This window comes from Nesoenas mayeri (assembly GCF_963082525.1).
Source record: "Nesoenas mayeri genome assembly, chromosome: 5".
Classification (NCBI taxonomy): Eukaryota; Metazoa; Chordata; class Aves; order Columbiformes; family Columbidae; genus Nesoenas; species Nesoenas mayeri.
In genome coordinates, this window is record NC_137548.1 from 15,404,711 (window position 1) to 15,432,628 (window position 27,918).

Below are 27,918 nucleotides of genomic sequence, written 5' to 3' on the forward strand. Positions count from 1 at the left end.
TCTAAATAGCAAAGTACACCTCAAGAAAACCCAACCCACCATAATGGGTTAAATCTGCAAGGACCTAGTTCAGTAGTAAACAGTTCAATTACAAGCCTCACAGCATCCTCACCTTGCACTTTTCTAAGCTACACAAACAGACACAAAGCCAACCTTCAAGCACAAGGACGATACTCTCAAATTTCAACATTGTGCCCATATTTCAACATTGCAAGGACACAAGAGCACACAAAAGAGCTTCAAAAGAAACGCAGAAGTTATCATAGTGTGAAAACTAATAACAGCTTCCCTAGATAAAAAATAGCCAGGCATTTTTTCAAAATGGGCATAGATTTGTTCATTACGTTCACATTTAAACACAGTTTTATTTTCAGAACAGTATGAGCTTTAAAGCTAGTAATTCTAAGTGTTTCAAAATTGAACTTCTTCCTGTGTAACATACAAGTGTTTGGATTCAGTGATTACTGCACACTATACACATATAGGTAAAACTTTGCTGAACTGATATTAATAACAACAGGTAGTCATTAAAAAAAAAAAAATCTTAAACGTATTCATTATTGTAGAATAAATTATGTACTTTAACATTTAAGATAGCCAAATTTTAAGTCTAGGAACACTTAGTCTTGCTCATTATATACCTTACATTTTCAAAAACACACTACTTAAGCCTGTATTTTAAAAAGCTCTAAAGATTACTTGCACCATTAAATACTAGTTTTATATTGATATATTGACAACTTTCCTCTAAATTATGACTATTACTCCCCCATCTTTGATTTCTGAAATTGACAAATCATTTTTTTTTAAACATACTGTAATGCTTCTTTTCTGAAAGCAACTTGTTACTTGAAATAATCAGCCTTTCAGTGACCAGTAAAAAGCATTATCATCTTTCACTAAAATACACATTTCAGAAGATATGGCTATTATATCAACAGTTATTCAAAAAGCCATAACAACAGTTAAAGCAAGTATTAACTGAAAATTAAGGCAATGCATGTGTAAAAGTGTTAAATCCTCATTATTTAAGTTACACTCTTACTACATAAGATTACTCCCTTTCAAAGGCATAAAGTAACATTTTAATACCAAATGTATAACTAGTATTTAAAATTCAGATAATGCATTAATAGTTTATTTCCCTGAAATCAATTATTCATTTGACTAGGGCAAAAGCTTTATCATTAGTTTGGTCTCCTTCAACTTTCACAAAGATACAGTCTAAAGAAAAAAATCCTCCATGTCAAAAATTCAAGCTGACTGCTTATGTGAAAGTCCATTGGCAAGCATAACATTCCCCTGCACATTGCAGTACTAGCAGTTCTTCATGTTTACATGTTACACCATTTCTATCATTAAAAAACCCAGAAATTATTTTTCAGGCTAAGTACATACTATGTGCAGAAAACTACAGAACAACTCCACTTTAACTTCTGTAACCTGTTGTCATCATCTCCTCAGGATTTCATTCCTCATTTCCATGAGGACATATCATACAAAAGAACTTTATATAGACAGGAATCAACAAAACCTAATATAATTGTCTACAAGTTAAACCCATTCTATAAATTATTCTAAGTAGAATAATTTGTTTGAAATCAAGAATTCAGTTGCAAAGCAAGTTTCTCACATCACAAGTTCTAGCACATTTGTCCCTTTGCTTGTTAGCAAAAGGAACAAAAAAAAAAAAGTAAAGCAGGAAAAAAAACCCTTGTACATTAACAACAAACCCCAAGTAATCATGTCTGGGGGCATTATTTGACACTGCTTCCTTCAGGTAAGAGGTTTTAATCACCTAATGAAGAATTTGGTAGCAGCTGAACAAATCACACAGATCTTAGGATAAATGTAAATACGAGAACAACAACAAAAAAACACCTACTCAAACGAATTACACTTAAAAAAAACCAGTAATTTAAATTAAGGAAAAAGCAAGTCATTAAAACAATTTCTCTTTTTCAAAAGAAAAATTTCAGGAATGTCAACACAAATAGTAGCTTCAGCCACTTAGTTGTTATGAAAAAAGCAGTCAGAAAAGAGGTCTGAATACATAAACATCCTTTGGATATTTTTACTTACACCACAAAGCAGGTAGAACTACAATTTCTCCCCTTTCGCCAACTGTTAATTTGAAAAAGTAAATTTGCTTTTCAATTTAAGATTTTGCAGTTTATTTTTACAGGTTTTTAAAGCAGTAATCTAAAGCAAACAATATTTTAGTGTGACAATTTCCTGATGATCTGACTGTAATTTTCACCCATTCATAACTAGACACTGTATCCAATTCAACAGCTATCAGACTTCATTGAAAGGGCTGACAAACCACAGGCTGGCAGAGGCTGTCACTAGATTTCAAAGAGACACAACATCTCTCAGACCCAGACTCTGTGAAGCAGACTCTTGAAGTCAGTAATGCTGACAGAGCCCTCCATCTTCCATGTGTTTGTAAGGGTCATGCTTCACCAATCTGAGAACTAATAACTTAAAAATAATTCTTCACCTCGCCCCCAAAATTGTGATGCATAAAAACCAACCAAACATCAGATCACTTTTCTGATCTGGTTTACAGCACAGTCCTGGCAGTGCTATGTGCAGGTTTGTCTTCGCAGAACACGGTATTAACATGATTTAAACCAGTATTATCTCCAGCCTCTACCGGACCATCAGTGCATGGTCACAAGGCATGAAATAAGCTTTAATTGGTCACTAAAATGACAGCTTTAAACAACCTATTAAAATCAATCAGCTGATATACATCTTTAGTAATTATTACACAAAAACAGTTACAGATTTTACAGTTCCTGCTTTTATGTTAATGTATTTTATAAGAATGAATTAAGGATATTGACCACAGCACAGGACCTTCCTACACAAATGTTTGACCTGTTTGAAGGATGAGAAGTTAATAAGAACACTTTCACTGGGATAGTACAAAACAATCCTCAGCACAGTTGCCTTCTAGATTTTACAACTCCAGAAGATACAATAAAGCTTACATTTAAATACGTTAGTATTGAAGAGAATATAGGTTACATCCAGCTAAAAACAGTTAAATTGAAGCTCAGCTGTTTATACCTGCTGAAGATGTAAGGCTGAAGGCTGTACTAAAGTTTCTCTAGCACACCAAAACATAGCAGGAAAGTGCCTTCGTAAAATGACAGAAAAAACAGTATTTGGCAAGAAAGTTAAACTCATTTGAGGATGCAACATAATAACTAGTGCTAAGTAACTGTTACTTTGTTTAAATGACAGCAAGTCATGAGCGTTACTACAAAAACAAACCAGTAAAAGTATATCCTCTCCACACTCCCTACATCCCACAAAGCCAAGAAACGTCAAATAAAGCATTTGCTAGCTGCTTTTTAAATGAAAAGTGAATTATCTCTGAGAAATAAACTTAAAAGTGCTCATTTTTCCAACTTCAATATCGTATTTACATGTTACATTTTAGCCATGAAGATCACACTGTACTCCGGTATCTTCCCTCTTGACAAGCCATATGGACATTCTAGTTTCTACCTGTGATACATCATGATTTATCACTCTTCAAATCCCTTAATTTAAACCAGGATATCGATTCCAAGAGATAGAACAGGTAAGCAGCAATGCTAACCTTCTACCAGAAAGGATTAGGGAAGCTAAGGCCTTGGGACATGTCATATCTGCTAGCCACTGAAGTTAAGCATTAATAAAAATCAAAGAGTATTAAACAGCAACAGAAAGTTCTATCCCAGCTACTGAATCTCGAGTACCACTGAGGCACATCTGGCAGTCCTCGTCGAGGTCTGACACTCAACTCAAAGCATGTTCAGGACTTTTTTTTTTTTTTTTTTTTAAAAAAAGCTTTTATTAACACCACAATAGAAATTAAGGTACAGTTTGGGGCTCTTCTGTTTATTTCTAATCAACCACATATCCACATGAAGATCTTGCTCTGCTATGAATATGAGCTACCTGTCAATACAACAAACATAAAATAAAGTTGCAGAAAATGATGTAGAGTTAAATTTAACATGCTATTGTTGTTGCTCTGATTAGATCTGAATTTTTGAAGAGCATATACTGACAGTTTAAACCATCTGCAAATTGGGCAGCAGCAACCGCAGCTTGATTCTGAAGTGTTATGATCCAATACTTCATATTCAATTATTAATTAATCTCATCTCCCAGAGTGACGCACATATACTTTTTCTCAATATAAAAACACAAATGCACACAAAGTTCTAGTCTGTACTAAGCTGACAGCAATACAACTGCACATGGTCTTCAGAACCCAAAGTTTTAGGCAGTATCTTTTTAATTCAGTAGTTATTTACAACAATATAAGAAGAACAACCCCCCCACTATGGCCACTGTTAAAACTATACAGAGCTGTACATCTTAAAACTCTTTCAAACGTAAGTGACTTAGGCATCACATTGTTCCAAGGTAGAGTGGTGGAAAGATTGTGAGATATGAGGAAAAAACTTTCTAATGCACTTTTTAAAGATCAGGTTACAAAGTACACATATATTCACCTAAACTGAAAACAGACTTAGAACAAATACAGGTGTATCTACACAACACTGCCCCATACCTAACTGAGTTAGATACAAATTCAAAGTACTGTACTATTTTCTTTTACAACACTGGAACCTTCCTCCACCAAACAAAAATCCTGTCAAACTTTTTTTTCAAGCATACTTCGCATTTAACTCTATTCCTACATCCATTTGAAAATCCCTGTTGCTCTAAGCACTTTTTCCTCTTCACTCCCTGTATTCTACCTCAGTTCTACTGGTGATATTTTAGCATGTTATTTGAATTAAGTTTTTATGTTTCTTATCACAAACAAAATACAGTTGCAATCAGCACCACATTATCTAAATGTCATGCTCCTGAAATTTGGGATGCTTCACAGAAATAAAAAACAAATAGATTAAATTTTAAAAACAGATGCCATAATATTTAACACATTATAACAGTTCAAATCCTGTTTAAGTTTAAAAGTCATCTCTGATTCTGAAATAGATCTTAACCACCCAAGATCTAACCCATCTAAATGCATGCCAAGTGCATGCGAATATCCCTTCCAGCTTTTGGCCATCAAGCCTTGCTTATGCTAGAAGTTATATAACCTCTTTCATATATCACTAAACCTCAGCAGAGGACTAAGTTTGTCCAGACAGAGAGGCACATTAAGGCCACCACCAGTGAAGGAAGGCAAACTGTGGGCTGTCAAGTCTCTTAAAATAGTGCCAACAACCCACAGAACATTGACTTCAAACCTTTAACTCCAGTCAGGACCTTTGGCTCATTCAGTGTTACCTCCATATACCAAGGCAAAATACACAACTTAAGGAATCTCAATGACTATCCTCTCTTCTCTATTTGCCTCTACAAATGACCTCACTAAAATTCAGTCTGCCTTATTTACTGATGCAAGATACCCAAGTCAGATTCCTGAAGCAACACTGGTCATCACACCATCTCATCTATCAGTTGGAGCTAAATTCACAAAGCTCAAGCTCCACTGTGCCACATTTCAGAGGAGGCATTTTGAGAAGTTTTGTTTGCATGTTTTCAATTCTCCTCCAGCAAGTACTGACTTTGACAATTTCAGATTAAAGTTTCTGACTTAATGCTAACACCATCATTCTATGCAAAATTTGAGAAATCTAGGCAGGAAAATTCACTGAAATCTGTGCAAATCTGTTACCAGGCAACACACATCTTAAATCATTAAGACAATCCAGTTGCCCTCCCTGGACAGAAGTTTAAATATCTAGCAGAAAGTTGCTGGATCATTTAGATAATTAATTAAGTTTTCAACTGTCAGTATAAAATGTTCAAGATACCCCAAACAGATTTGAACATGGGTATTGGAGCAATAACAGGCCTATGGAAGAAGAGACTCACCTATGGCAAAAGAAAGAACATTCATACACATTCTGCTAACTTTTGACTCAATCCCAAGTTTTCTCTGGCTCTTCCACTTATACAGAATGGTAAAGGCAGCATGTCCAGACACACACTCATCCACAACATTCTTACTAACGACAGTTTCAGAAAGCTTCTCAAGTTTAAACAAACTCTGCAGGTAGCACTTGAACAAAAAATTAGTTTTACTGCTATTACAGAGACAACAAAGTCCAGAACAATTTAAGAAATTTAGCAATTTAAGAAATTCAGTATCGTTGAATCAAAAGACATCAGGAAGTATCAAACCAAGAACTAGGAATACAATGAAGCATTTAACTCAAAGAGATTCATTTGTCTCATCAGTGAAATCTGCGCAGCCCAAAGTATCTAGGTTTCCAAGTTGTGTGCAGTACCCCCATGTTAACAGGTATAAACTTGGTCTTTTTGGAGTGACAGAAAACTGAAAGCTATGGCAAAACCACATGACTTGCCATCCAATTCCTCTGTAGTACAGCTAACAAATTAATCCTCAGTATAGACTTCTATACTAATTTCTTCTTGATTAATAAAGCTATCACTTTTAATTAAGGCACCTGTTCTTCTAAAGTAAGTCCTGTGCTTTGCAAAGTTAGAGATAATGTCACTCTTTCAATTACAGTCTATAAAAACCTGAGCTCTCTGTTCAGAAATATGCTATTTGTCCACTCCTAATTGGTACAAGCCATATTAAATATAGTGTTGCACTACTTCTGGCATACAAGTTGACAGTCACTAATTAAGTCAAGAAAACAATGACTTTGCATATATTTAAAGCAAAGTTCAGTGAAAAAAAGAAATACATAAGAAGTCTTACATCATAAGTCAGAATAGGCTTGACTGTCCACAATAAAGACTGGAAAAACAAACTAATGACATTCCAAACTCTATTACCAATACCAACAATAGTTGAAATTTATAGCACCTAACAGCACTTTTAAGTGTTCATATATATCACTCAATGTACTTTTCCACTTCTGGTTTAAAAAAAAAAAAAAAAAAAGTCTTTTACGATTATTTTAACAGATATAGAAGTTCAGCAAAGAAGCTGTAAGTGCAATAATATCAGCAGCTTAACAAGAAACAGATTCACAGTGCTATATCTCTATTTGGAGGGTCAGAAAGGCCCAGGTTACATAAAAAGATCAGATAATATATTCACATAAACATAGCTCCTGCCTCACTGAGTCAGTAGCCTTTCTGTGTAAAACCTAGCCCTAACTGAAACATATGGATAGATTAGTGAGCTTCATTTCTTCTTAGCATCTTACATTTCAGATGATAAACAAGAAGATTCTGTACCTAACAGTTCACTAAAATGTATTTTTATAATAGGGGAAATATTCGCCTTTGTTTCTAATCACCTTCTTTGAACAGCTGAAAGTTAAAGAGTTTTCCCTTATGCAGCTGCTATCTCTTCACACAAGAGATTAATAAGAATCATAACAAGAAGTCACATATTACTAGGATAAATTTAGTATTTTTTAAACACTAAAAGGTTTTTGAAATGCCAGCTATCAGCATCACCAGAACCAGAGCTTGCCCTCTTACTACTCATGTGCCTTGCACGTAAGTAATTTGCTTGGCTTTATAGTTTTGTACCATACTGCTAAGAGAAATACATACTCATGGAGGGCAGTATCAGAAATGCGGAATCCTGAACTAATGCTTTCCAAGTAGAGAATGATGACAAACCCCTGTTTGTATGGGAGATCAGCACTGACTAGGGCTGTCAATTGTAGACAGCACCCTAAAAAACTGAAGTTTAAAAGATTTCTTCAAAAGTCAGGACAAAAAAAAAAAAAAAGTGCTGTATTTTGTTTGTCATCTTAAAAGTTCGGCAGTAACATACAGTTCTACTCTCACTCAGAAAGTTTATCATCCAAAAGCATGAAAGCATCAACTGGAAAGAAATATACAGAAAAGGAACTTCCTAAGCTCTTTTTTTTTCTCTAAACTTAAGTCAGATGGATCACTTCATAAACTCAAGAATTAACGTTACTACTATTGCAACTTACAAGTATTAAAATGTTCACTTTGATTTTTGTATTATTCAGGCAAGACTTCAATCATTCTAAACATAAAAAATGAAAGAGCAAATGCAGAATCTGAGAAAGCTTTGCTTTTCCTAACTAAAACAAACCTCCTTTACCAGTGAAGTCGCCAAGTAATGTTTATACTGAAAACTGTAATATGTTAGTGCAAATATAACTATGTAATGTTATTCAATAGTTTCTAGTTAAAGTATCATAAACACTCACATTAAGAAAAATGATTGAGTCACTTCAAAGTTGTCAAAGTTGAAGATCACTATTATTACAATTCATAGAAGTAGCCGAAACATTTAAAATGTTGTTATTAAGCATTTGGAATTTATGTAGTCACAAGGAAATAAACTAAAAATGGAAGCAGGCAAAATAAACACCCTCCCATTTTCCTGAGGCCAAAAAGCCTGGCCAACTTCAAAGATGGTTTTTGGTAATTTTTCTTTGCCATGTGCAAAAGTTATCTATAAAGACATTGCAGCCTCATTATACAAACATTAGAAACTACCTGGCATAACCATTTTATTTTCTGCATTCACCTGCTTTTCCTGCCATATACTCTTAAGTTCATCTTGTGTTATCTACCCCACAGCTAACTTAGAATACAGCACAACATGCAAGCACGGTTATTCTTCACAAAGTTTACATAATTAAAACAAGAGTGAATAATCCCCAAATAACAGTGAAACAATAGTGAATAATTCAAAATTCTTTACATTTCTTCAATTAAAAAAAAAAAAAGAAGAAAAAAACCTCACACCCGAACCTAGCATTTAAACATACCTTATTCTTAAAAGCCATCTGACCACCTACCCATCGCAGGTTCCCTCAACTTACACAGGGCAATAAAATACTGACATTATGGACTACAGAACTGAGGAGCAGGAAGTTTTGTTGTCTCAACCCGGAGTCGTCCAAAATATAAAAAAAGAAAAAAAAAAAAAAAGACACTAACACAGCGGGGCTGGAATAAAATAAATCGACAAAAAACTGCGATGAAACTACGTCCCACCTGGTTACCCATGACTACGCGCAAAGTAACCGCACATCAGCTCCAGGCCTCATCGGAGCGGCGCGGAAGCCCCCGGCTCCCGAAGGGGGGTGGGCGACCCGCAGGGCGCCGCTGCCGGCCAGGGGGCGCTGCCCGCGCGGCCCGGCCCGAGCCCAGCAGCGCTCGGCGTGTCGGAGCCACCGGGAGCGGGCGAGTTTCGCAAGGGCAGCGGCTCCGCTCAGGCCGCCCGCTGGAGCCAGCGCCTGCGCCTCTCCCGCCACCGGAAGGAGGAAAAACCGTTTGCGCGGCCGCGGGGAGAGAAGCTGTGTCTGGACCCTTGACGGAAAAAGCGCTTCATGTCCCGCGGCCTGGGCACGAAAAGGACAAACGTGCGGCGCTCCGCCACCTCACGTGGCCGGGCTCGGTGCGGGTCAAAGGGGCCGACACTGCCATCCGCCCCGCGGCCGCTACGAGAGCACGAAAAAGACGACGACAACAACATAAAAGCCACATCAGTGTCTCCTTCGGCACTCCCGGCGATGTGAGGGGAGCACAAGGAAGAAACAAACAGGTCCTGGCGGGCTGGGCGAAGAGCAGCGGATCCACAGCCCCTCGCACTGCGGCACCGGAAGAGCCCGGGACCGGAGCAGCGACAGGGGGGAGGGCGAGAACCGGCAGAAAGGGCCACGGCGGGCAGAGAGCACCGGGCGCTACGAGTAAAGACCGGCACGACACAGGCCTTTAAGGCACTCCGTGAGCTTTCCAACTTACAACGGCATCGTCTCTCCGGCCCCTCCTCCTCCGCCGCCGCCGCCGTCGCCGCCGCCACCACCACCACCGCGTCGTCCCCCTCTCCCTCCTCTTCTTCGTCCTCCCCCACCACTGCCGCCTCCGGACCGGTCACTCGTCCCGCCAAGAAGCGGGAATCGTGACCATGGTAGGGGCCGGGGTCAGGCCTCAGAGGGAGGAGAAAGCCGCTCGCTAGGCCCAGCCGCCACCGCTTCACTTTCCTCTTCCCCTCTGGCCTTCTAACATGGCGCCCAGACGCTACCAAAGCAACCTTCTAGAACGGGGGGAGCCTGACGCAGCGGCGCGGCCACCCCCGCACGCGGCGCACGCTAGCTCGCCCGCGCATGCTCAGCTGGCCGCGAGGCGGAAGGGCATCCTGGGGGCTGTAGTTCCAGCGGGAGAGAGCCGGAGTTTGAAAACAAAGCGCTAACGGCTGCGAGGCGGCGCGTGCGTGCGGCGGGGCGGGGTCGTGCCGGGCCAGGCGGAGGCGGCTGGGGCGGGTACGTGGGGCGGCGCGCTGCGCGACTGCCGGTGTGCCTGGGCACCAGGGGTTCCGAGCCGGGGGAAGCGGGGATTTTCATTGCTAGGGAAACTCAGGCGGCGGGACCGCACCGCTTTATCGCAACGGGCCGCCCGCCGGGCTGCCTGCGGGAGCCGCCGCGGGGACGAGCGGCCGAGGCTTCCACGGGCCGAGCGCAGCCCGCCTGGTCCGCCCGAAACCTCAGGGATTTCCCTTCAAAGCCATCTCTGTGCCTTTTGAAACCTGTATCGGGATTGTTTGTTTTTTATGCTCCAAACAAAGCAAATAAATCCTTTTCTAATAATTGGTTTTGAAAGCTCTGCCTGTGATAGACTACATACATTTCAGAAAATTAAAAAAAAAAAACAAACCCACCACTCTTTATTGATCAACTCAAAACTTTATTCTTGGAAAAGTAAATATCAAACCAACTCTACACACACAAAAAAGTGCCCTGTTTTGTCTATTTTTTTCTTAGTGTCCTATTTTCATCTTTGCTCTAAAAAAACAGGACTCTCAAACTAAAAATTTCTATAAAATCACAGATTATTTCATTTCAGCTGCCTTAGATGACAAATAATAACTTGGACTGGCAGTATACAGGAAATTTATATCCCAAGGAAATAGGTTTTTTTAGAGTAGGATATGATGGTTTTGAACTCTGTTCCTGTCTATCAAAACTGACTTGGCTGTGTGACTGTGAAAACAGACTAAATAAGACTTTCTCTGTAAAAAAATATTAATATATCTGAATAAGAACATTGGACATTAATATATCTAGAATTCTAACACTAAAAATAATACACAAAATAAGCATAAATTTTTTTTGTGTCACCGTTCTTTCAGTTCTTCCTTTTTTCCCTTTTCTCCCAAACAGACTTTGCTTTCTGTTTTGACAAAATACTGTATTTGTTTTACACCAAATACACAATCAGTTTCAGCTCATTCAGCATAGATGTTGACAGTTTCTATGAGAAGTATATGAAGTCAATAAAAAAGGGAATGACAGCCACGTGCTGTATCAAATATTGAATGATGAAGAGAATCAAATGAGAACTACACCCATTTGTTTGATACCAAATAGAAACAGATGTTTTGTGACAAGTCTGTGCAGGGAAACTGTTTATCCAGTCAGACTTGAGCACAGCACAAGAAGACTATGGTGTGTAACTTTTTGCCTCTTGGTAGCTGTGAGGGGAAATAAGTGAGCTTGCTGCTTCTATTTATTTCCATTTTCAGTGAAAATTAGTTTGGTTTTGGTTTGGGTTTTTTTTTGGTGTTTGTTTGTTTGTTTTTCTATCTTGGGGGGAGTGTTTTAGTTTTGATTTTGTTTCATTTTTTTGTTGTTGTTTGGTTGGGGTTTGTGTGTGTATGTGTTTTTGTTTTTAAGAAAAGCTTTATCTCAGGCTAGCTGCCTACATCCGCTGTGAATCAGGACAAAAATATATTGCTTAGATAGCATGTATAACTGAAAAAAAACCCAGGAAGAAAATTTTGGAGACACAACAGGTTCTTGTGGTTCACAGCTTCAAATAGACACATGAAATACAGATGTGCAAATGCATTAATATGTACAGTAAATGGTACTTTTGAAGAAGAAATTTCAAGAAAACAATACAACTTGGTTATGAAGAATGAGATAAAAATGGAGATTACATAATAAGCCTAAACAAAACTAATTTCAGAAACTAAGTATTTTTACTTAAAGTGCATTAGGAATGTTCTATCTCACAATTTTGACAGCTGTTATGATTTAATGTTTATATCTCATTCAATACCAGAACTGTTCTTGAAGAGGTATTCTGCCTGTGAACAGAACAGTTTCAAAGTTACATTTATTTTCAACTCTCCAACTTTAAAACATACAGAGTAACAAAAATACAGTTGAACACAACATTGCTTTAAACAAAATCCCGGAAAGTATTAAATGGCTCTAAAATGTAAATTCTGGCAGATATGTCAGAGAAACCTCTTCCCCACAAATAACATGCAAAATACCATCCACCTCATTCTCCCTCTTGCTAGCAGTCACCCCAGCTCTATCATGGGCGAGAGAAGGAAGTAAGCTAATTATGACAGTATTCGTCACTCCATGGAAAATTAGAGGGAGTACCCTGAGGCCTGATTTCTGGACCCAGAAAAGCAGATAATACAGATATTTTAAAGTTATGCAGTTATTAGGAAAGATCTCATGCTACTACAGCTATGGGTAGATGCCACCCCTCAGTAAGTAGAAAGGTTAAAACAAGTGGCACACAAAACTGATGCTTTCGTTTTAAGCTTTTGCTTCATTAATAACATGTTTCATTTCATGAAAACAGTGATAGCTTCTTAGGATGTGCAGGAAGATCAGCAATACAGTAATAGCTTTACAGCATCTGAATTCTTGTCTGAATCCAATGCTGACCCTGCCTTCAGACAAAAGTTGAACTAGAAAACATCTTGAGGTCCTTTGCAACTGGTATTATTCTATTAATGTCTTACAGGATTTACTCATTAATTTGTCTGTGGATTGCGAAGGAAATTACCAAAGAGCTTTCATTCATCCTTACAGTAGCAAGCTCTGCTGTGCCTAGAGAGGTGTAAGCAGGATGAAGAGTGATGTTCCCCCTTTCTGCAGGTCACTGTGTTACAGCAGAATTGGTAGAATACAAAAGATATCCACAGTGCACACACCAAAAAGAAACAGATTTTGCTAGTGATTCTTGTCCAATTACTGTTCAGAAAGCCCTTACTCGATACACAGTATCAACTGATCCTACCAGTAGTTGCTGAGTTTTTAGTTTTCACAATAATTATTGCTCACCAGAATTGCATATACTAATAATTAATTAATTTTTATCATGAAAGGGGGAAAAATGAGTTTAAGTCCTTATGTTAACAGAGATTCTTTGGGTCTACATGAAAATTCAAACATATTTAAGAAAAAAACATGTAATCACCTTACCAGAAAATCGACTGGATCATCTGGCCTGATCTTACAGCATTCAATTATCCCTCGCATAAGTGTTGGCATGACATTCTTCATTAAATAGTTTCGTAGTGGAATTGACTGGGCCTCCAATAACTCTTGTTCCTGTCTTTTCACTTCCTCCAGATGTTTATTCTACAAATAATGAAAAAAATCATAAACAATAAAGTTGATAACATCTACCAAATAGCACTCGAATAAATAATAATGGTGACCTAGATTAAAAACAATGTTAGAAGCTCTGGACAGAACTTCAAAACTCACAAGATGGCAGGAAAAATGAAGAAGCACTTATCAAATTTAGAGCACATGGTGCACTCAGGACAAAGAATTGAACATGGTGAAAACGGAAATAATCTCCTTAGTAAAATTATTTTATTTTTCTCTCTATAACACCTAAAAGGAGGTTTATTCTGAAATCTTACAGTGGTCCTGTTTCCATAAGATATTTGGCAAAATGGCTGGAATACACTGTATCACTTCAAAAAATTAATACTATTGCAAATGAAGATGGTTTGTTGAGGATTATTTCAACTGGAGGAGAAGGAGAATGTTATTACTCAGTAGAGAGCCAGAGCCATGAGTCTAAATAACTGTAAACTGTAAATTGTGGAGGATTTTTTTGGTTTGAGTTTGGCTCATTTTGGTTTTGTTTTTTGTTTTTGTTTGGTTGGTTGGTTTTTTCCTGTTTTGTCTTATTACATTTATGTCAGTTTTCAAGGGGGCTGAGAGTGAAATAGACTAAAACCACATTTGTTTACACCAGCTAAATTTATTCTTGAATTCAACTTAAATACAAAGATTACACTCAAAAAGTGTGGGGGGTGGAAATAAAAGCAAGGTGAGTTTTTCTTTCTTCAATTTCATAGCACTTAATAGCATGCATACTTGCAGTAGTTTCAGCTAGAAGATTACTCAAAAACATTTTTATTGTCCTCTCTCATTTTATTCATCAGCAGCCTGAGTCATATATAGATAACAGCAAGCAGATGATACTCTGAAGACTGCTTTTCTGTACTCAAGACATAACACAAAAGCAATGTTCAGATAAAACCAATATACCAGTATCTGAAAAAAAGATATTTATCTTATTCACTCAATCCAAGAGTGTTATTGAATAAATCCTGCAAGTGGTCTTTGGTCAGTTTACTCAGAAACAGCAGCTGTTCTACAGTCTCAAGGGCAAATGAATAATTGCTTAGATTTCCTGAGTATCTGCCTATTTAAAAGGATAAACTTAAGTTCACGTTTTATTTAAACACCTGCCTTAGCTTTGAATAATGCAGTTTACGTTCTTGAAAGTTAGATGACTTTGCATTCAATATAGCTAAAAATGTGTTAACTATCCTTAGTAATCTTTTAGACAAGTTTACAGAGAGTACAACATGCTATTTAATGTTGAATGAAGCTGGAAAAAAAGCATAGAGATAACGATAACAAGCCATCATCAGAGCAGTGTAAATGCTTTTCTAAAAGTGAGAAATTTCAGGGTATTCTGACCCCATAGATGTGTAAATGTAAGAAAAAGATTTCTTTGTGGAATGATCCGTTTGTTTTAAAACAGCTCTTAAAATAAGACAATAGAAGAACTGCCTTCTCTTGAAACAACTTGACTTCGGGTGTAAATTACGTAAAATGTCCTTAGGTGTGGCTAAGTAAATAAGGTAGAAGCATCATGTGCAAATTCTCTGAGGTCAGGTAGCCTAAATACTAAGTACTTAATAAAGTATTAGCAAACAAAAAGCATCCTTCAGGACAATTCTCACTGAACTGAGTACTCAGCTCTCAGGGGTGTTTCTCTTGCAGGCTCAGAAACCTTTATTCAGCGCAGACTGAAATATTGATCAGTGTTGAGTTAAAAATCTTATTTGAAAGGCATAATAAAGACCTGGTCAGCTGCTTAGAAGTAAAGTCAGCAAAGTTCAAGAGTCCTAGAAGACTGGTTATGGAAAATCACCATTGATTACAGTAGATATTTATAAATGGTAAAATGTAAGAGCTATTGTACTTGTTACAAATTAAAGACGTATCAATGTTAGTAACAGAACCAGTTTTACAAAATGTTCCTGAAAGGATGAATCAGTTTTGTAAACTGTCCCTGAAAGGATGTTCAAGCATGTTCGAGTATTCTCTTATCTTAACAACCTAGCTTTATCATAGCCTAAATAATACGCATAGAGTGAGGAGAAGTACATGCAGTATCTCCGGAGGTTGAGGAAGTGCAGTTATCTAGCTATAGAAGTAGTACGCCTGTGCAGTATCCAAAGGTGAAAGGGACAGAAGTGATGAAGACTACTTACTTCATCCTGAAGACCCCCTGAAAGACCACCAGAGGACACTGCACATGATCAAAATAGTTCCAAGATGTTGCAATCAATGTTGAGTAACCGTTACGTATCCTAATGAATATATGAATATGTATGTGAATGGACTGTATAAATACTGTGTAACTTAAACTGACCAGGGAAGCCAGCTTTGGGTGCGAACCCCTGGTTTCTCAGCGCTGAAATAAAGCACCGCATATAACTACGCCCGTGGTTATGTGTCCTGATTGCTAACATCCTGTCAGCAGTTACCAACCTAAGGATGTGTAGGAAATACGCATCCTGTCAGCACTGACTAACATAAGAGTATGCAAGCAGTGGGCCAGTATCAGGTCAGTCTGCTCTTTAAACAAAGATAAGAGTGATTTAAGGAACTCCATATCAGGAGCTGTTGTCCTTGCAGTTTGAATATCCTGGAACATGCATAATTAGTGAAGTTGGTTTAACATATATCTTGACACTGTCATATAGCGTGTCCCTGGGATGAACTTTGCTTATTATAAGATTTTATAATACTAAAAATCACACCCACATGTCAAAAGACCCTGCCCACATGAAGACCCTAACCCATGAGCATGCCTAGTATAAGAAAATGATTGTGTAACTATGTGTAAATTACTCATCAACCATGGAAAGGGGGTGGAAATGTGGGGAGGTACTAATCAAAATCAAAAGCATGAATGATCTAAGTATTGTGAAGAAGGCATGCTAGTTTTGTGGGTTTACTACCTAGCACCCGATATTGTGCAATCTCATAATAAAACTATATTTCAACTCTGTGTGTATGATTGGCAGATTGCACACTGGGTAAAGAAGCATGAATTTGGAACAACACTATGGTGCAGCAACAACAAGAAGAGTATCATAAAAATATTCTGAAGACATGCTGAAAGCAACTGGCAAAAAAAAATGCCATGTCTGTAATGAGACTATATTTTTTAGAATGGGCCTCAAAATGCACTGTGGACCAAAAAAATTATGCCACACTTTCCCAATGTATTTGGATAGCAGGTTGCTTGGAGCCATCTAAAACACATAAATAATAATAATTTAAAAAAAAATATGCATTAACCTACCCACTCCTCCCAATTTGCCATCCTTTCAGCCCTTTCCTTAGCTTCTCTATGTTCTCGTTCAGCTTTTTCTTGAGCTTCTCTGATAAGGCTTTCCTCAGCTGCTTTGCGTTCCAGAATCTCCTTTTCTTCATCTGTCAAACCATAATTCCGAGGTTCCCCAATTTCCTTGATGATCTCTTTTAAAATAAATCTGTTCTCCGGATCTTCAAATTTGGCTACATCTTTTAAACAAAATAAGAGAGAACTTTTCAAGATTTTTTTTTCAATTATCAGTGGACATTAGTAAATAACTGCATGACCTAAAAATATATGGTATTCACATTGTTCGAATTTTCAAGTATAAGATGTCGTTTTCAGTTGCTTAGGTCATTTTTCTGCTACACAGAATGAAGTTTTCTACATGTGTGGTTTTTTTTTTTTTTTTTACTAGTTTCAGCTAAAATAGCTTTTCTCATTAAGATGATGTAAGGGAGAAATGTATTAAAATATTTTTTATAACTATTCTGTTTCTCAGTTGCAGCTTGCCTAAGTTTTGGAACTTGAAAACGAGGCCACTCAACTATCAGAGATGTCCCAGTCACCAATCTTATGCCAACTTATCCAGATGCATAAAACCATCAGATTTTGACCCTGTGTCCCCTGCAGGTTGCACAATAAGTTGTTAGGATTTGGCAACAAACTCAAAAAATTTTCACTTAAGCAGATTTACAAATACACAGACCTATCTCTAGTTAAACTCTTACTATCTTATATCTACAAAACAAACGTGTAGCTTCATGTAGGAACACAGAGATTGAGCAAGACCTTCTGTTTAATTTAATTCCTTCTCCCTTTTAATTGCTGGAGACTACTTGTGTAGTAAACTTAAAAAAACAAACAAACAAACAAACAAACACAAAAAACCAGCAGAAAAATGAGAAAAATGTGGACTGTCTCCAGGGCTTTCTGGGCTCTGTATCTCTGTATGCATTCAGTGTGAGAATGCATTTGGCAGAAAGGGTTTAGCCATATTCATGGAAAAAAGGAAAAGCGAACACTTCAAGTACACAGAGAATACAGAGATAAAGGGCTTGTTCATTGGTAAGGGACTGGAGACGTAAAGGCACAGAAATGGGCAGCGAGAGCAAGCAAAGGAAGGGGGAAAAACAGAACAACTAGAACACAGAATTTAGATGAGAATCCAGTAGTTTCTAGTCTACAGACCTCTGCTTTATGAAGTTATTTGGTAAACTATTGGCAACACATGCTTCCCATTTCTTTCTAATCACTAATTCAGACAGCAGATAGGTGTCTAATACTAACATCATTATTCCAAGAGTTTAAGTGGTTTTGATTTGGACCTGAAGTCCAAAATGTGCTAATTAATTAAGGAGAAAGCTAACATAATTCTACATAATGAAATTTACTTTAGAGCTGCTTCTTTCAAAAAGCAGGAATTAAATTCCTTAAGTATTCCAAATTAAAAGAATAATACATTTTCCATGTCAAGCAGTCAATTGTTTCTGCAATTTTAGCTGCACCTGGACATACAAATTGCAGGGCAAGCCACTTTTCTGGTCATTTAAAGTATTGCTACAAACTCTCTCAGCAGTGAAAGTGATGTGTCAAAGATTGCACTTTTTTCTTAGATGGCCAAGCAAGGTTACAATGCAAGTATTACAGCAATCATGAATAATTGCATTCATCCTTTTAAATAAAAAATGATGTTATCACTGATACTAATTGAGAGGAAAGATCATCAGCAAAAGACTTCATAATTAACATCTTCAAAGGAAATGGCTGTTATAACGTTAACACGCCTTTTTGTAGATGATCTAACATGCTTGTGTAGCCACCTCCAAATTGCAGATGAGAAAGAGACACAAGATAACTGACTTGCAGACTTCATGCAATGAGTCACAGTAACAAAGTAGAGTTTCCAGAATCTTGAAGCCCACTCCTTTGTACTAATCATATTTCAGACTCAGAAAAAATAATAATCATAAAAGCAATTCATAAAGCCATATGTTATTATTTTCTTAAATTAAGGTGGAAGAAAGATTTTATCAATTTGAGTCAATATTTAACAAGTCAAGCACAATTTTTTAACTATTTCCCACTAAATTCCTTCAGAATACATCTGAGAAAGCAGTTGGCTCTCCGCTTAAACCTGATGCTACTTAATTCTATGGATCTGATAAACAAACTGGAATATCAAATAGAATGAAACGGTATTTGCAGTGCTGAAGGTTCCTCACTTAAGTTATCTTACAACAGAAAGCAAAGCTGTACGTTTGCATATTTTGGTGGATAAAAGTCAGTGATGTGAATACAGGTGAAGAGGCAGTTCCTGAAATAAACATGTCATACAGATGATGCTCATTTGAAGATAAGAATCAACACTTTTAAATGAATGTGAAAATCATCTGGATGTCACTGAATATTACAGTTGTGATACCTCAACAATTAAAACCAGTAGAGCAGTGAGTTTCCGTATTTGGAATGGCCTAGAGGTTATGAACAATATTTGTGCATAATTCTTAGCAGAAAACCCTGCAATATTCTATCATTGAGTATACACTACATAGTCCCTACCAAAATAAAACATGGTCTTGGACAGTGTTACTACTTGCACATCCAGAAGTGTATAAAACAAGAATGTGACCAATCGGTAGCATCAGACCTTACTAGTTAACATTTCTCTCATTTACTTTCTGTAGCAGAATTACCTCAATTCTAAAATTATTACTAACACACTATTTTTTTCCACTGCTACATTTCCTAGCAACACATGTATGGTATTATTCTCAAGATAATCTCCATGACTGACATTAAATATAAAAAATTAGGAAATCAGTTATGATTGAGGCTGTTCAACAATTAACTCCTCATTAGTCAGCTCAAATGGACATTCCAAATAACAGCAGTTCCATTTTAGTTGCAGGCCTTTCCCCTTGTTCTTTCTTTTCTCCTCTCCTCTCCTCTCCTCTCCTCTCCTCTCCTCTCCTCTCCTCTCCTCTCCTCTCCTCTCCTCTCCTCTCCTCTCCTTTCCCTCTCCCTCTCCCTCTCCCTCTCCCTCTCCCTCTCCCTCTCCCTCTCCCTCTCCCTCTCCCTCTCCCTCACCCCACCCCCAAACCAAACCAACCAACCAAACAAAACCCACCAAACAAAACCCTACGATTTTTCTTAAGAATGCTGTTACCCTGATCTCGCTCTTCTTGAATAATCAGATTATAGTAATCTTCTCAAGATTTCCCAGTGATCACAATGATCTAGATAGTGTATAGGGAAGGCAACTTTTCTTACATACAGGTATAGTGCAAAACAGATTCAGTCCTAACCTTCCAGCTTGAAATTCTAATAATTTTCTTTAATGTTTCATCATTTACAGATTACCCAGTATATTGTCATGGAACCTGAGGACACATCTGTAGAAAAAAAAAATATAAGCAACTATAATATTTCAAGTCCATGAAAATACACTGTTAAACCAATCTGGAAGAGTGCCAGTGCAGAGGTCTGTAACCTAAGTTAGAAAATTATTCTGATAATTTAGCCTACAAAAATGAGCAATCAACCCCCTATTTTTAAAAACAGGTTAACTGTATGCGAACCATTCAGAATCCTTATGAGTATACAGATATTTTTGCAGGTGTATAATTAATTGCTTGTTGTATATGTATTCTGCAACATTAATTAAAACTTTATATATATATATATACACTTACTATGATCTTTGCAAGCATTAAGTTTGCAACAACAGAAAATTTACATTCATATTTGATCTATTACTTTTATTATTTCATACCTATGAACTGGGGATGTATTTCAAGTTCATCAAAATAGTTGAGAACAGTGTTATCATCTGTGTTTGACTCTCTGAAGAGATTCAGAGATTGCAGAAACCGGTCCTGGGTATAGTGAGTTCCAGCAACAATTTTCTCTGGCAGATTTATTATTCTGTTTATAAGAAATTCATCAGATGCAGTCAAAGAAATAACAAATTCTGTGAAAAAGAACACATTATCAGCACCCATATATCATTTGTATTAGTAATACATTTTAAACCACAAATGAACATCAATAGAAATGAATTGTATATATACCTTCACAGAGAATTTAATTATCAAATGCTTATATTCAACTTTTCCAGTTAGAGATATCCAACAATATTAAGAGACATGTCTGTAAAGAAGCTACATATTCCAATTTCACCAAATTCTTTCTTAGTACTATCAACAAGACTATTCTTGCAATAAATAGCACAAAAATCTTAAGAACAGCAAGGCAGTGTAGTCCAAATTTTCTGAGAAAGCTTTCAAACAACCAATATATGTAATAGGTATAGGAGGAAAAAAAAAATCTTATGAATGCTGCAGCCAAAGCAGGAAGTAACACTGGAAAATTCAAAAACTCATATCAAGTCATCAAAAGTCTTCACCCTGTATTGTGATTTTTAATCTCACAAATAAGGGTGTATCTGCTGAATTAAAGTAACATTAAAAAATATAATAGTACATGAAAGATGCTATGTCACCACATCCCATAAAATTCAGTGTAAATGTTATTTTAGTACTATTGGTAGACAAAAGCCCCAGAAATCTAGGATCCATAAAAAAACCCCATTGCTATTCTTCAGTTCAGTGGTCTCATATTCATAGTTTCATTATGCTAAATCTTGCAGTATTTTATTAACTCAACAATCAATCTGTGTTTATTAAATAAAACTTAATATAATTTATCATAATATATTACAATATTTCTATTGAATATTACAATATTTCTACTGAAATGTGTTAATTTAACAGGAAGTATCTTTTCTGCCAGCAGTGAGAAATTTGCAGAATCAAGCACAGACACACCCTCTCCCCACTGACTTCCCTGCCCTGCTTTCAAAAAAGCTAAAAAAACAAAACCAAAAACAAAACAACCCCCAAAAAACGTCTCCAACAAACAAAAATCCGTTCTGGATCTTTTCATTCTTTAAAACAAGTTTTCTCCAAGGTTGTGAAGGCAGCTTCTTAAAACAGATCCCATGCCTGAAGTGCCTGTTACAGGAGAGAAAGTGGTACTTTCTCCAGCCCGTCATAATAATTCACTCACATTTCCTCCTTTGAATTTTTCAAAAAATTCTGGATTTTCTTCACTTCCACTGAAGCCAGTTAATCATCATTTACTGAAACACTAAGCATTTGTAATATTCAACCTTTATACTAACTATACACATCTTGTAATGCAAAATAGTTCTATGTAATAAAAGCTTCCAAAGAAATCAGGAATGGCAAAAACATCAGGATGAACCCGCTTCTGCATAGATGAAAACCACTCTATTTTAATTCTCTGTTTAACTGATGCCTTAAAATGAGTTTAGTAACATCTTTCAAGATATCCCACTAAAGATAAACTTCAATTTTTTTAATATGCCAAGTTCACAAGCTAATGTTTATTCCATTAATAGCTGTTGCAATCACAACAAAAGCAGCCACTGCTATTGTTATCAGCCAAGAGCTGATGGCATTTCACAAAGAGGAAAAAAGAATAGAACATCCACAAACTGAACCAAAACCTTCCTTTTGATTGTTCACTTTTCAATAAGAGGGCAGCAGCACTACACAGATTAGATATTTATTTTACATTAAATTAAATATTAACAGATGGAGTGATATTTCATTCTTCTTGGTGGTAGTAGTATTAGAAAACTTCTCTGTTTATTTAAAAATAAATATATTGAACTTACCAGGTATGATTAATTTATCAAATTTAGGCATTTTGCCTCTAATTTCTTCTTCTTCATCTTCATTTTCCGCTAAGACAATAGTAAGAAATGATTGATATTCATTTGAGGAAACAATATAATTATATTTGCTAAAAAACAAACACAGGTTTGTCTATATTGAAATTATACTAATTATTGGAAATTAGTCCAACCAAGACACTAGTTTAGAGAATTCAGGAAGTAATTCATGCTGCCAGCCACCACAGAATTCTACCTTGGGATAGTAATAGTTGTTTGCCTATACAGCAGAAGTATGCACATGTATACACAATTTTAAAATGTGTCCATATTGCTGTTGTGACCCCGGCCTCCCCTCCTGTCAAGTGCATTTTTCTGCCAAAATCAGAGACAGGGCTCAGAAGAATAAGTAGAAATGTTTTACAGTACCATGGTTAAAACGGTTTCTGTCACTGAGTGTCTGCTGTTCTGAACAGTCAGTAAAGCTGCCTGGAGAACACGAGCTGAGCATGACAAAGTACAGCCCATCACGTTAATCTGAACAAGACTGATTTTTTTTTCATTCCAACCTCACAATGTCATTTACATATGGAGATGATTCTTGATCTTAATACATGAACAGTGCTTGCCTGCAATTTGAAATGTCACAGAGCTCCCCTGAAGTCATATCTACAGCAGCTAATCTAATATACCCACTCTAACCTGGCTCACAAAACATGTCTTAGTGCACTAGCTGGATGTCCTCATTAAGCAGCCCTTAAACATTCTGAAGAAATCCTGCCTTAGAGCTTCCTTGAGTGCAGTAGATCAACAGAGAACCACAAAGTGTCCTCCAGACTTCTGCATTTCCTTATTACTTTGCCAGCAAAGGTAGTCAGAAATCTATCTTGTGTTTAAATTAAACAAGGTGTATTAAAATCCGTCTTACATTTTAAGCATCATTTGAAAACAACTTTGTTTTCATGTCCTGCACGGCAGTCATTACAGTGCTGATGCACTTCAACGAATGTAGCACTGAGAACAGTAACGATAATGATGATATTAGCAGCAATAAAAACAATAGCAGTGGTACTTACAATTGAAAAGATCTTTTGCCTGGTCATAGGTCTCTGGGAACCCATCTAAAACATAACCCTGGTTCCTACAAGGCATAGATTTGAGCTTATCCTTCACAAATTTAATAACATACTGATCCTCTAGTTGACCTAAGACATAAAGAAGGTTTACAATTACCTCATTTGTGGAAAATAGATATCTGAAATTATTTTACTAGCATTTTAATTCATTTATCTGAGATACTTCTATTTAGATCCTAAAAAAAAAAAAGTATTTTGAGTTACTATTTGTGTATTACATGTTGTCAGTGATCTATAGAACATAAACGTGTAGCTGTAAAATAAAATTACGTTTTTATTTAGAAGGATATAAATATTAGAATTTTAAAGATACTAAACATGAAATTAAGTTTGGTCTAGAATAATACAATCAGATTTTAACAGAAGCAGCAAAGAAATGTCTATAGAAATAGATGAGACAAAGCAATCTTTTTCTATTTACAAATACCAGTAAGACTTTAAGACAGTCTTGCAAAACAAACGTGAGATCAGTGTTACAAGTTTCATTTTCAGATTAACAGATTGAATTATGAATTCATTAATTAACTTGGCCTAAATCGTTGAGCAAATGTATCCAAGTAAAAAGCTTGGTTTGACCTGATTTTTTGTTCTTTTGCAATTATTTACTCCAGTTTCTGACTTTATTTTGCTTTGGCTTTTAAAAGCCTTAAATATATATAAACCATTGTACTGATAAAAGTCTGTTACTTTTTTCAAAGCATTATAATTTTAAACAACCAGACAAGGCATGTAGAAGAGATGCTGCCATAGATCTTATCACTGAAACTTTTGGGTGTGTTACAAGTTCATTGCTTTGCAGATACACAGGATCAAATCAGGCAAACCTTTAGTGGTAGGATGCATTTTTAAGGGGGATCGCATTATACCACATGGAAAATGTTAAGTACTAAATAAAAAAAAATATTTTATTAATCTATCATCTGTATCATATATATATACATATTACTTTATTAGTATATAAATGATAATTAGTGCTTTTAAGTAATGGCAATTTTTATGGACTTTTTTCAATCTGCAGACTTTAAAATTCTTTACAGGCTTCAGGAAGTACCTTTTACTTTTTAGAGGTGGCCAAAATTACATATGAGGTACTTAAAACCCCACAATCTCATATTATGGTGCATGAATTCCTTTTTTTTTACTAGAATACTTTTTGTCTTTACAATTTGGTAAAGATATACTTTAGTAACATTTTACTTTTTATTATATAAATTATGCTCACTGTTCTGAGAAGGAAACATGATGTTAACTAAAAAATTCTGGCCGAGAATCTAATGCTTCTGGATATACCATTGTTACATATATATCAACTTGTAGGATAAAAAGAATTACATAGAATTTATAAAGAAGTAGAAAGAAAGAACTTCTACAATTGAAAAAAGCACCACAGTATTTAAAACATGTATTGCATTTAATATACAAGGTATATAATGTAAAACACTGTATTTGATTTTTAAATAAGCTACATACAAATGGATATGGCATGATTCTTGCTTTTAGTAGGATGTAGAAGTTTTAAAGCACAAATTTATTTCCTGATTTTCAATCTGCATAGAGTTGCACTAGTTACCTGAATCCCATCTTAGTACTTTGTATTTCCTACCTGCATTCTGCTCCATGCTTTCTTTCACTTCAGCTAATAACTCCTCTGCTGCGTCTACATTTTCACCCTCCTTCTCATCATTTTCTCCCTCTTCTCCCACACTGTCAGAGTCCAGTTCTTTAGAAGCCACAGTTTTCTCCTGAAGTCAAAATTAGAAATATCAGTAGGCTCAGAAGGTCCACAGCTAAATTTATTTTATACACAGACATAAATTTTTTTTAAAATTAAAAATTCATTTAACGAATGTTCCTGGACAGTGACATACTGAGCAACCTTCAGTCTCTAGAAAGAGTCCAGTGCATCCCCCAGAGGTGATCAGTATGTTAAAAGATACTTCCATTCTAAAATAAAGGAAGTATAACTATTTTTTTAATGAAGTCATACATTTTAAAACCACAAAAATTAATAGCAAAATTAGAAAACAGCAACATACCAGATTTGCTATTGACTCAGAGATCACATCACTTATCTTAATGCAATGCAGCTTGTAGTGTTTGGAGAGCTCTTCAGCAATGGTAGATTTCCCAGCTCCAGGAGGACCATGAATGCAAACTTTGAGAGGCTGAAAAAAAAAAGATACAACATCATTCAAACAATACAGATGTTTTCATGTAAAGTCTTTTTACTATAACTAGTAGGAAATAGCAATTATTATAATTAAAAATGAAAACATATTTTAGTTTTATTCACACGAAGTATTTATTTTCTTGCTGAATATCCGCTATATCATCCATAGACTCTGAGTAGCACAGTTACTTAATTTAAATGTACAACTTCATCACTGAAGAAAAAGCATGCTTCTATTTAGTAGGTTCACAGACCAACTTACACTAGCACTGTTACTTATTGAATGATCAACAGAGATGAAACACAACCCTGTAGATAGGATGCAGTGAATTTTGAAATGAGGTGGCAGCAGTTTGGTATGGGCTCCAAAGGAGCCAAAGGCCCAAGCTGTAGCTGGGCCAAGAACTCCTCTAGTTTCAATTTGTTCTCTGAAAACCCACAAAGGAGTAGAGTAACACAGTGAGCGTTGATCCATATGAGTCTGGAACACTGACCATGTGATTTATGCATGAATAGCATGTGGGTTTTCCAAGACTCATTTATCAAGGAACAAAGAAATTGTGGGTACAAGGAATCTCGTGCCAACCTTTCTGTCATATGTGATTTGACTATGAGCCAACCACTTTTTTCCATACATATGACAGCCTGGGTGAGCCTTCTCTGAGAGCTCCCTGCTCGGCAGCATGGCTGCATGGCTGGGATCTCCCCTTGAGCTGAGACACCTCTCAAGGTTATTCCTCAAGGCAGAGAGACCTTTTACCAACAGTAGATCTTTGATACGTGATCGATAGCATGCTGAATTAATACTCATGAAATGTTACTAATCAATGAAGGTACTCAATATTAATTATTATAAACTTTGTATAGATAACTGCATTAGACATAAACTGTTGTCCAGTTTGGACTTAGTCTACTACTTAGACTAAGTTTGTATCTGGACGCACCTGGGCTCCATAAGGAGTTTAGAAAGCCAGGGGGTCCACTCTGAACCTCAGGACTCAACGTGAGGTTCTTCCTTACCCTTTGTGTCTATGGTCTCTGTAAGAATCATTCTAACTCAATTTCCTGTTGTATGTTCCTTCCATGCAGTAATCAATAAGGTGAACCTTGCCATCAAACTTACTGAACCTTGGTAAACCATTGTTAAACTTTGTTAAATTCCACCCAATTTATTGAATACTGTCAAATTATTATTTTACCTCAATAAAACATGTTGCTGCTTCTCCCTCTTGAGTAAGGTACATTCCACTTACCTGCGACACAGCTATTCTGCCATACACATGCAATAGCTCTATTTCACAACTGAGTTAGAGTTGCTCTCATCACAATGATTATTTTGACCTCAAATATTTCAGATCCATCACAATCTTAAGATATTATCGATTTATAATTTCAGCCTGCCTAGCCCATAGATGAGCAAGTGTAATTAAGATTCCAGTATAGATTTATTAAATACATTGTGCAACAAACTCAAAATCATACATCACTAAATTCCTATCCTAATTCAGTAAATCTGACAGTGCAAACTCTGCAAATTAAATAGAATAGTAATAGGGTCAGAATTCTGGCTAACCTTCCCTCTTCTTGTTGCTTAGTATGTCTATATTTTGTACTGAGTTTTTTGAATTATACACATACGTATTTCGATGTCGTAGTTTAACCCAAACAGATCCAGTAATCCTTCAGAGGGACACAGGGACTTTTAATGAACAACCTCAAACAACAGTTGTTTTTCTGCACCTTTCAATAACTACTTCCCTATACATTTGAACACAGAAGTTCTAAGTATTGAGCTAACATAGGAAACAGCAAAGTTGCTCAATAAACTACTCAATGGAGCAGGGTAAAAAGAAAGCCACTTTGCAATTGAACATCCTGGCTCACTAAATATAATGAAAGACACAAAATACTTGACTAACTACTGACTATTATTAAAAACCTTAAATAAAAGATACACTTATTGTGTTCTTAAAACAAAATATATCAGGAATGCCATATATTGCATACAGAAACTAGTTTCAGAACACAAGCTTCTCCATTATGAAGCTACTGTGCATTTGCAGAGTTTCAGTTTTAGGTATAAAATAAATAAACCTAAATGATTGTTGTTCTAAATAATATTCCCTCTTTTTAACCTCCTCAATTTAATTTTTAGTTCTTATGTTCATTTGTTTTGCATCTGTATCAGCTTTCCATGCATATTTATTTAAGGAAATGAAAACTTGCACTTATATAAAAATTTA

General features: G+C 36.4%; 2 protein-coding genes across 7 annotated transcripts in view; both read right to left on the minus strand.

Moving 5' to 3' along the window:
• The window catches only part of PAPOLA (poly(A) polymerase alpha), a 46,086-nt gene extending 35,897 nt beyond the window's left edge, over positions 1–10,189 (minus strand). For 2 of the 6 annotated variants that reach the window (XM_080346200.1, XM_080346203.1), the window contains exon 1: positions 9,748–10,189. In XM_080346200.1, the coding sequence (XP_080202326.1) occupies positions 9,748–9,755 (8 nt within the window). In that variant the 5' untranslated portion in view covers positions 9,756–10,189. The remainder of the gene's footprint in view (positions 1–9,747) is intronic. The other 4 variants (XM_080346202.1, XM_080346199.1, XM_080346201.1 and 1 more) reach the window with 3 other exon arrangements.
• Positions 10,190–12,052: 1,863 nt separating this feature from the next.
• The window catches only part of AK7 (adenylate kinase 7), a gene marked incomplete at both ends in the record, with an annotated part of 29,476 nt that continues 13,610 nt past the window's right edge, over positions 12,053–27,918 (minus strand). The window contains 8 exons of the mRNA XM_080344643.1: positions 12,053–12,091; positions 13,233–13,391; positions 16,657–16,877; positions 20,444–20,641; positions 22,373–22,441; positions 23,446–23,574; positions 25,109–25,247; positions 25,542–25,670. Of these exons, the coding sequence (XP_080200769.1) occupies positions 12,053–12,091; positions 13,233–13,391; positions 16,657–16,877; positions 20,444–20,641; positions 22,373–22,441; positions 23,446–23,574; positions 25,109–25,247; positions 25,542–25,670 (1,083 nt within the window). The remainder of the gene's footprint in view (positions 12,092–13,232; positions 13,392–16,656; positions 16,878–20,443; positions 20,642–22,372; positions 22,442–23,445; positions 23,575–25,108; positions 25,248–25,541; positions 25,671–27,918) is intronic.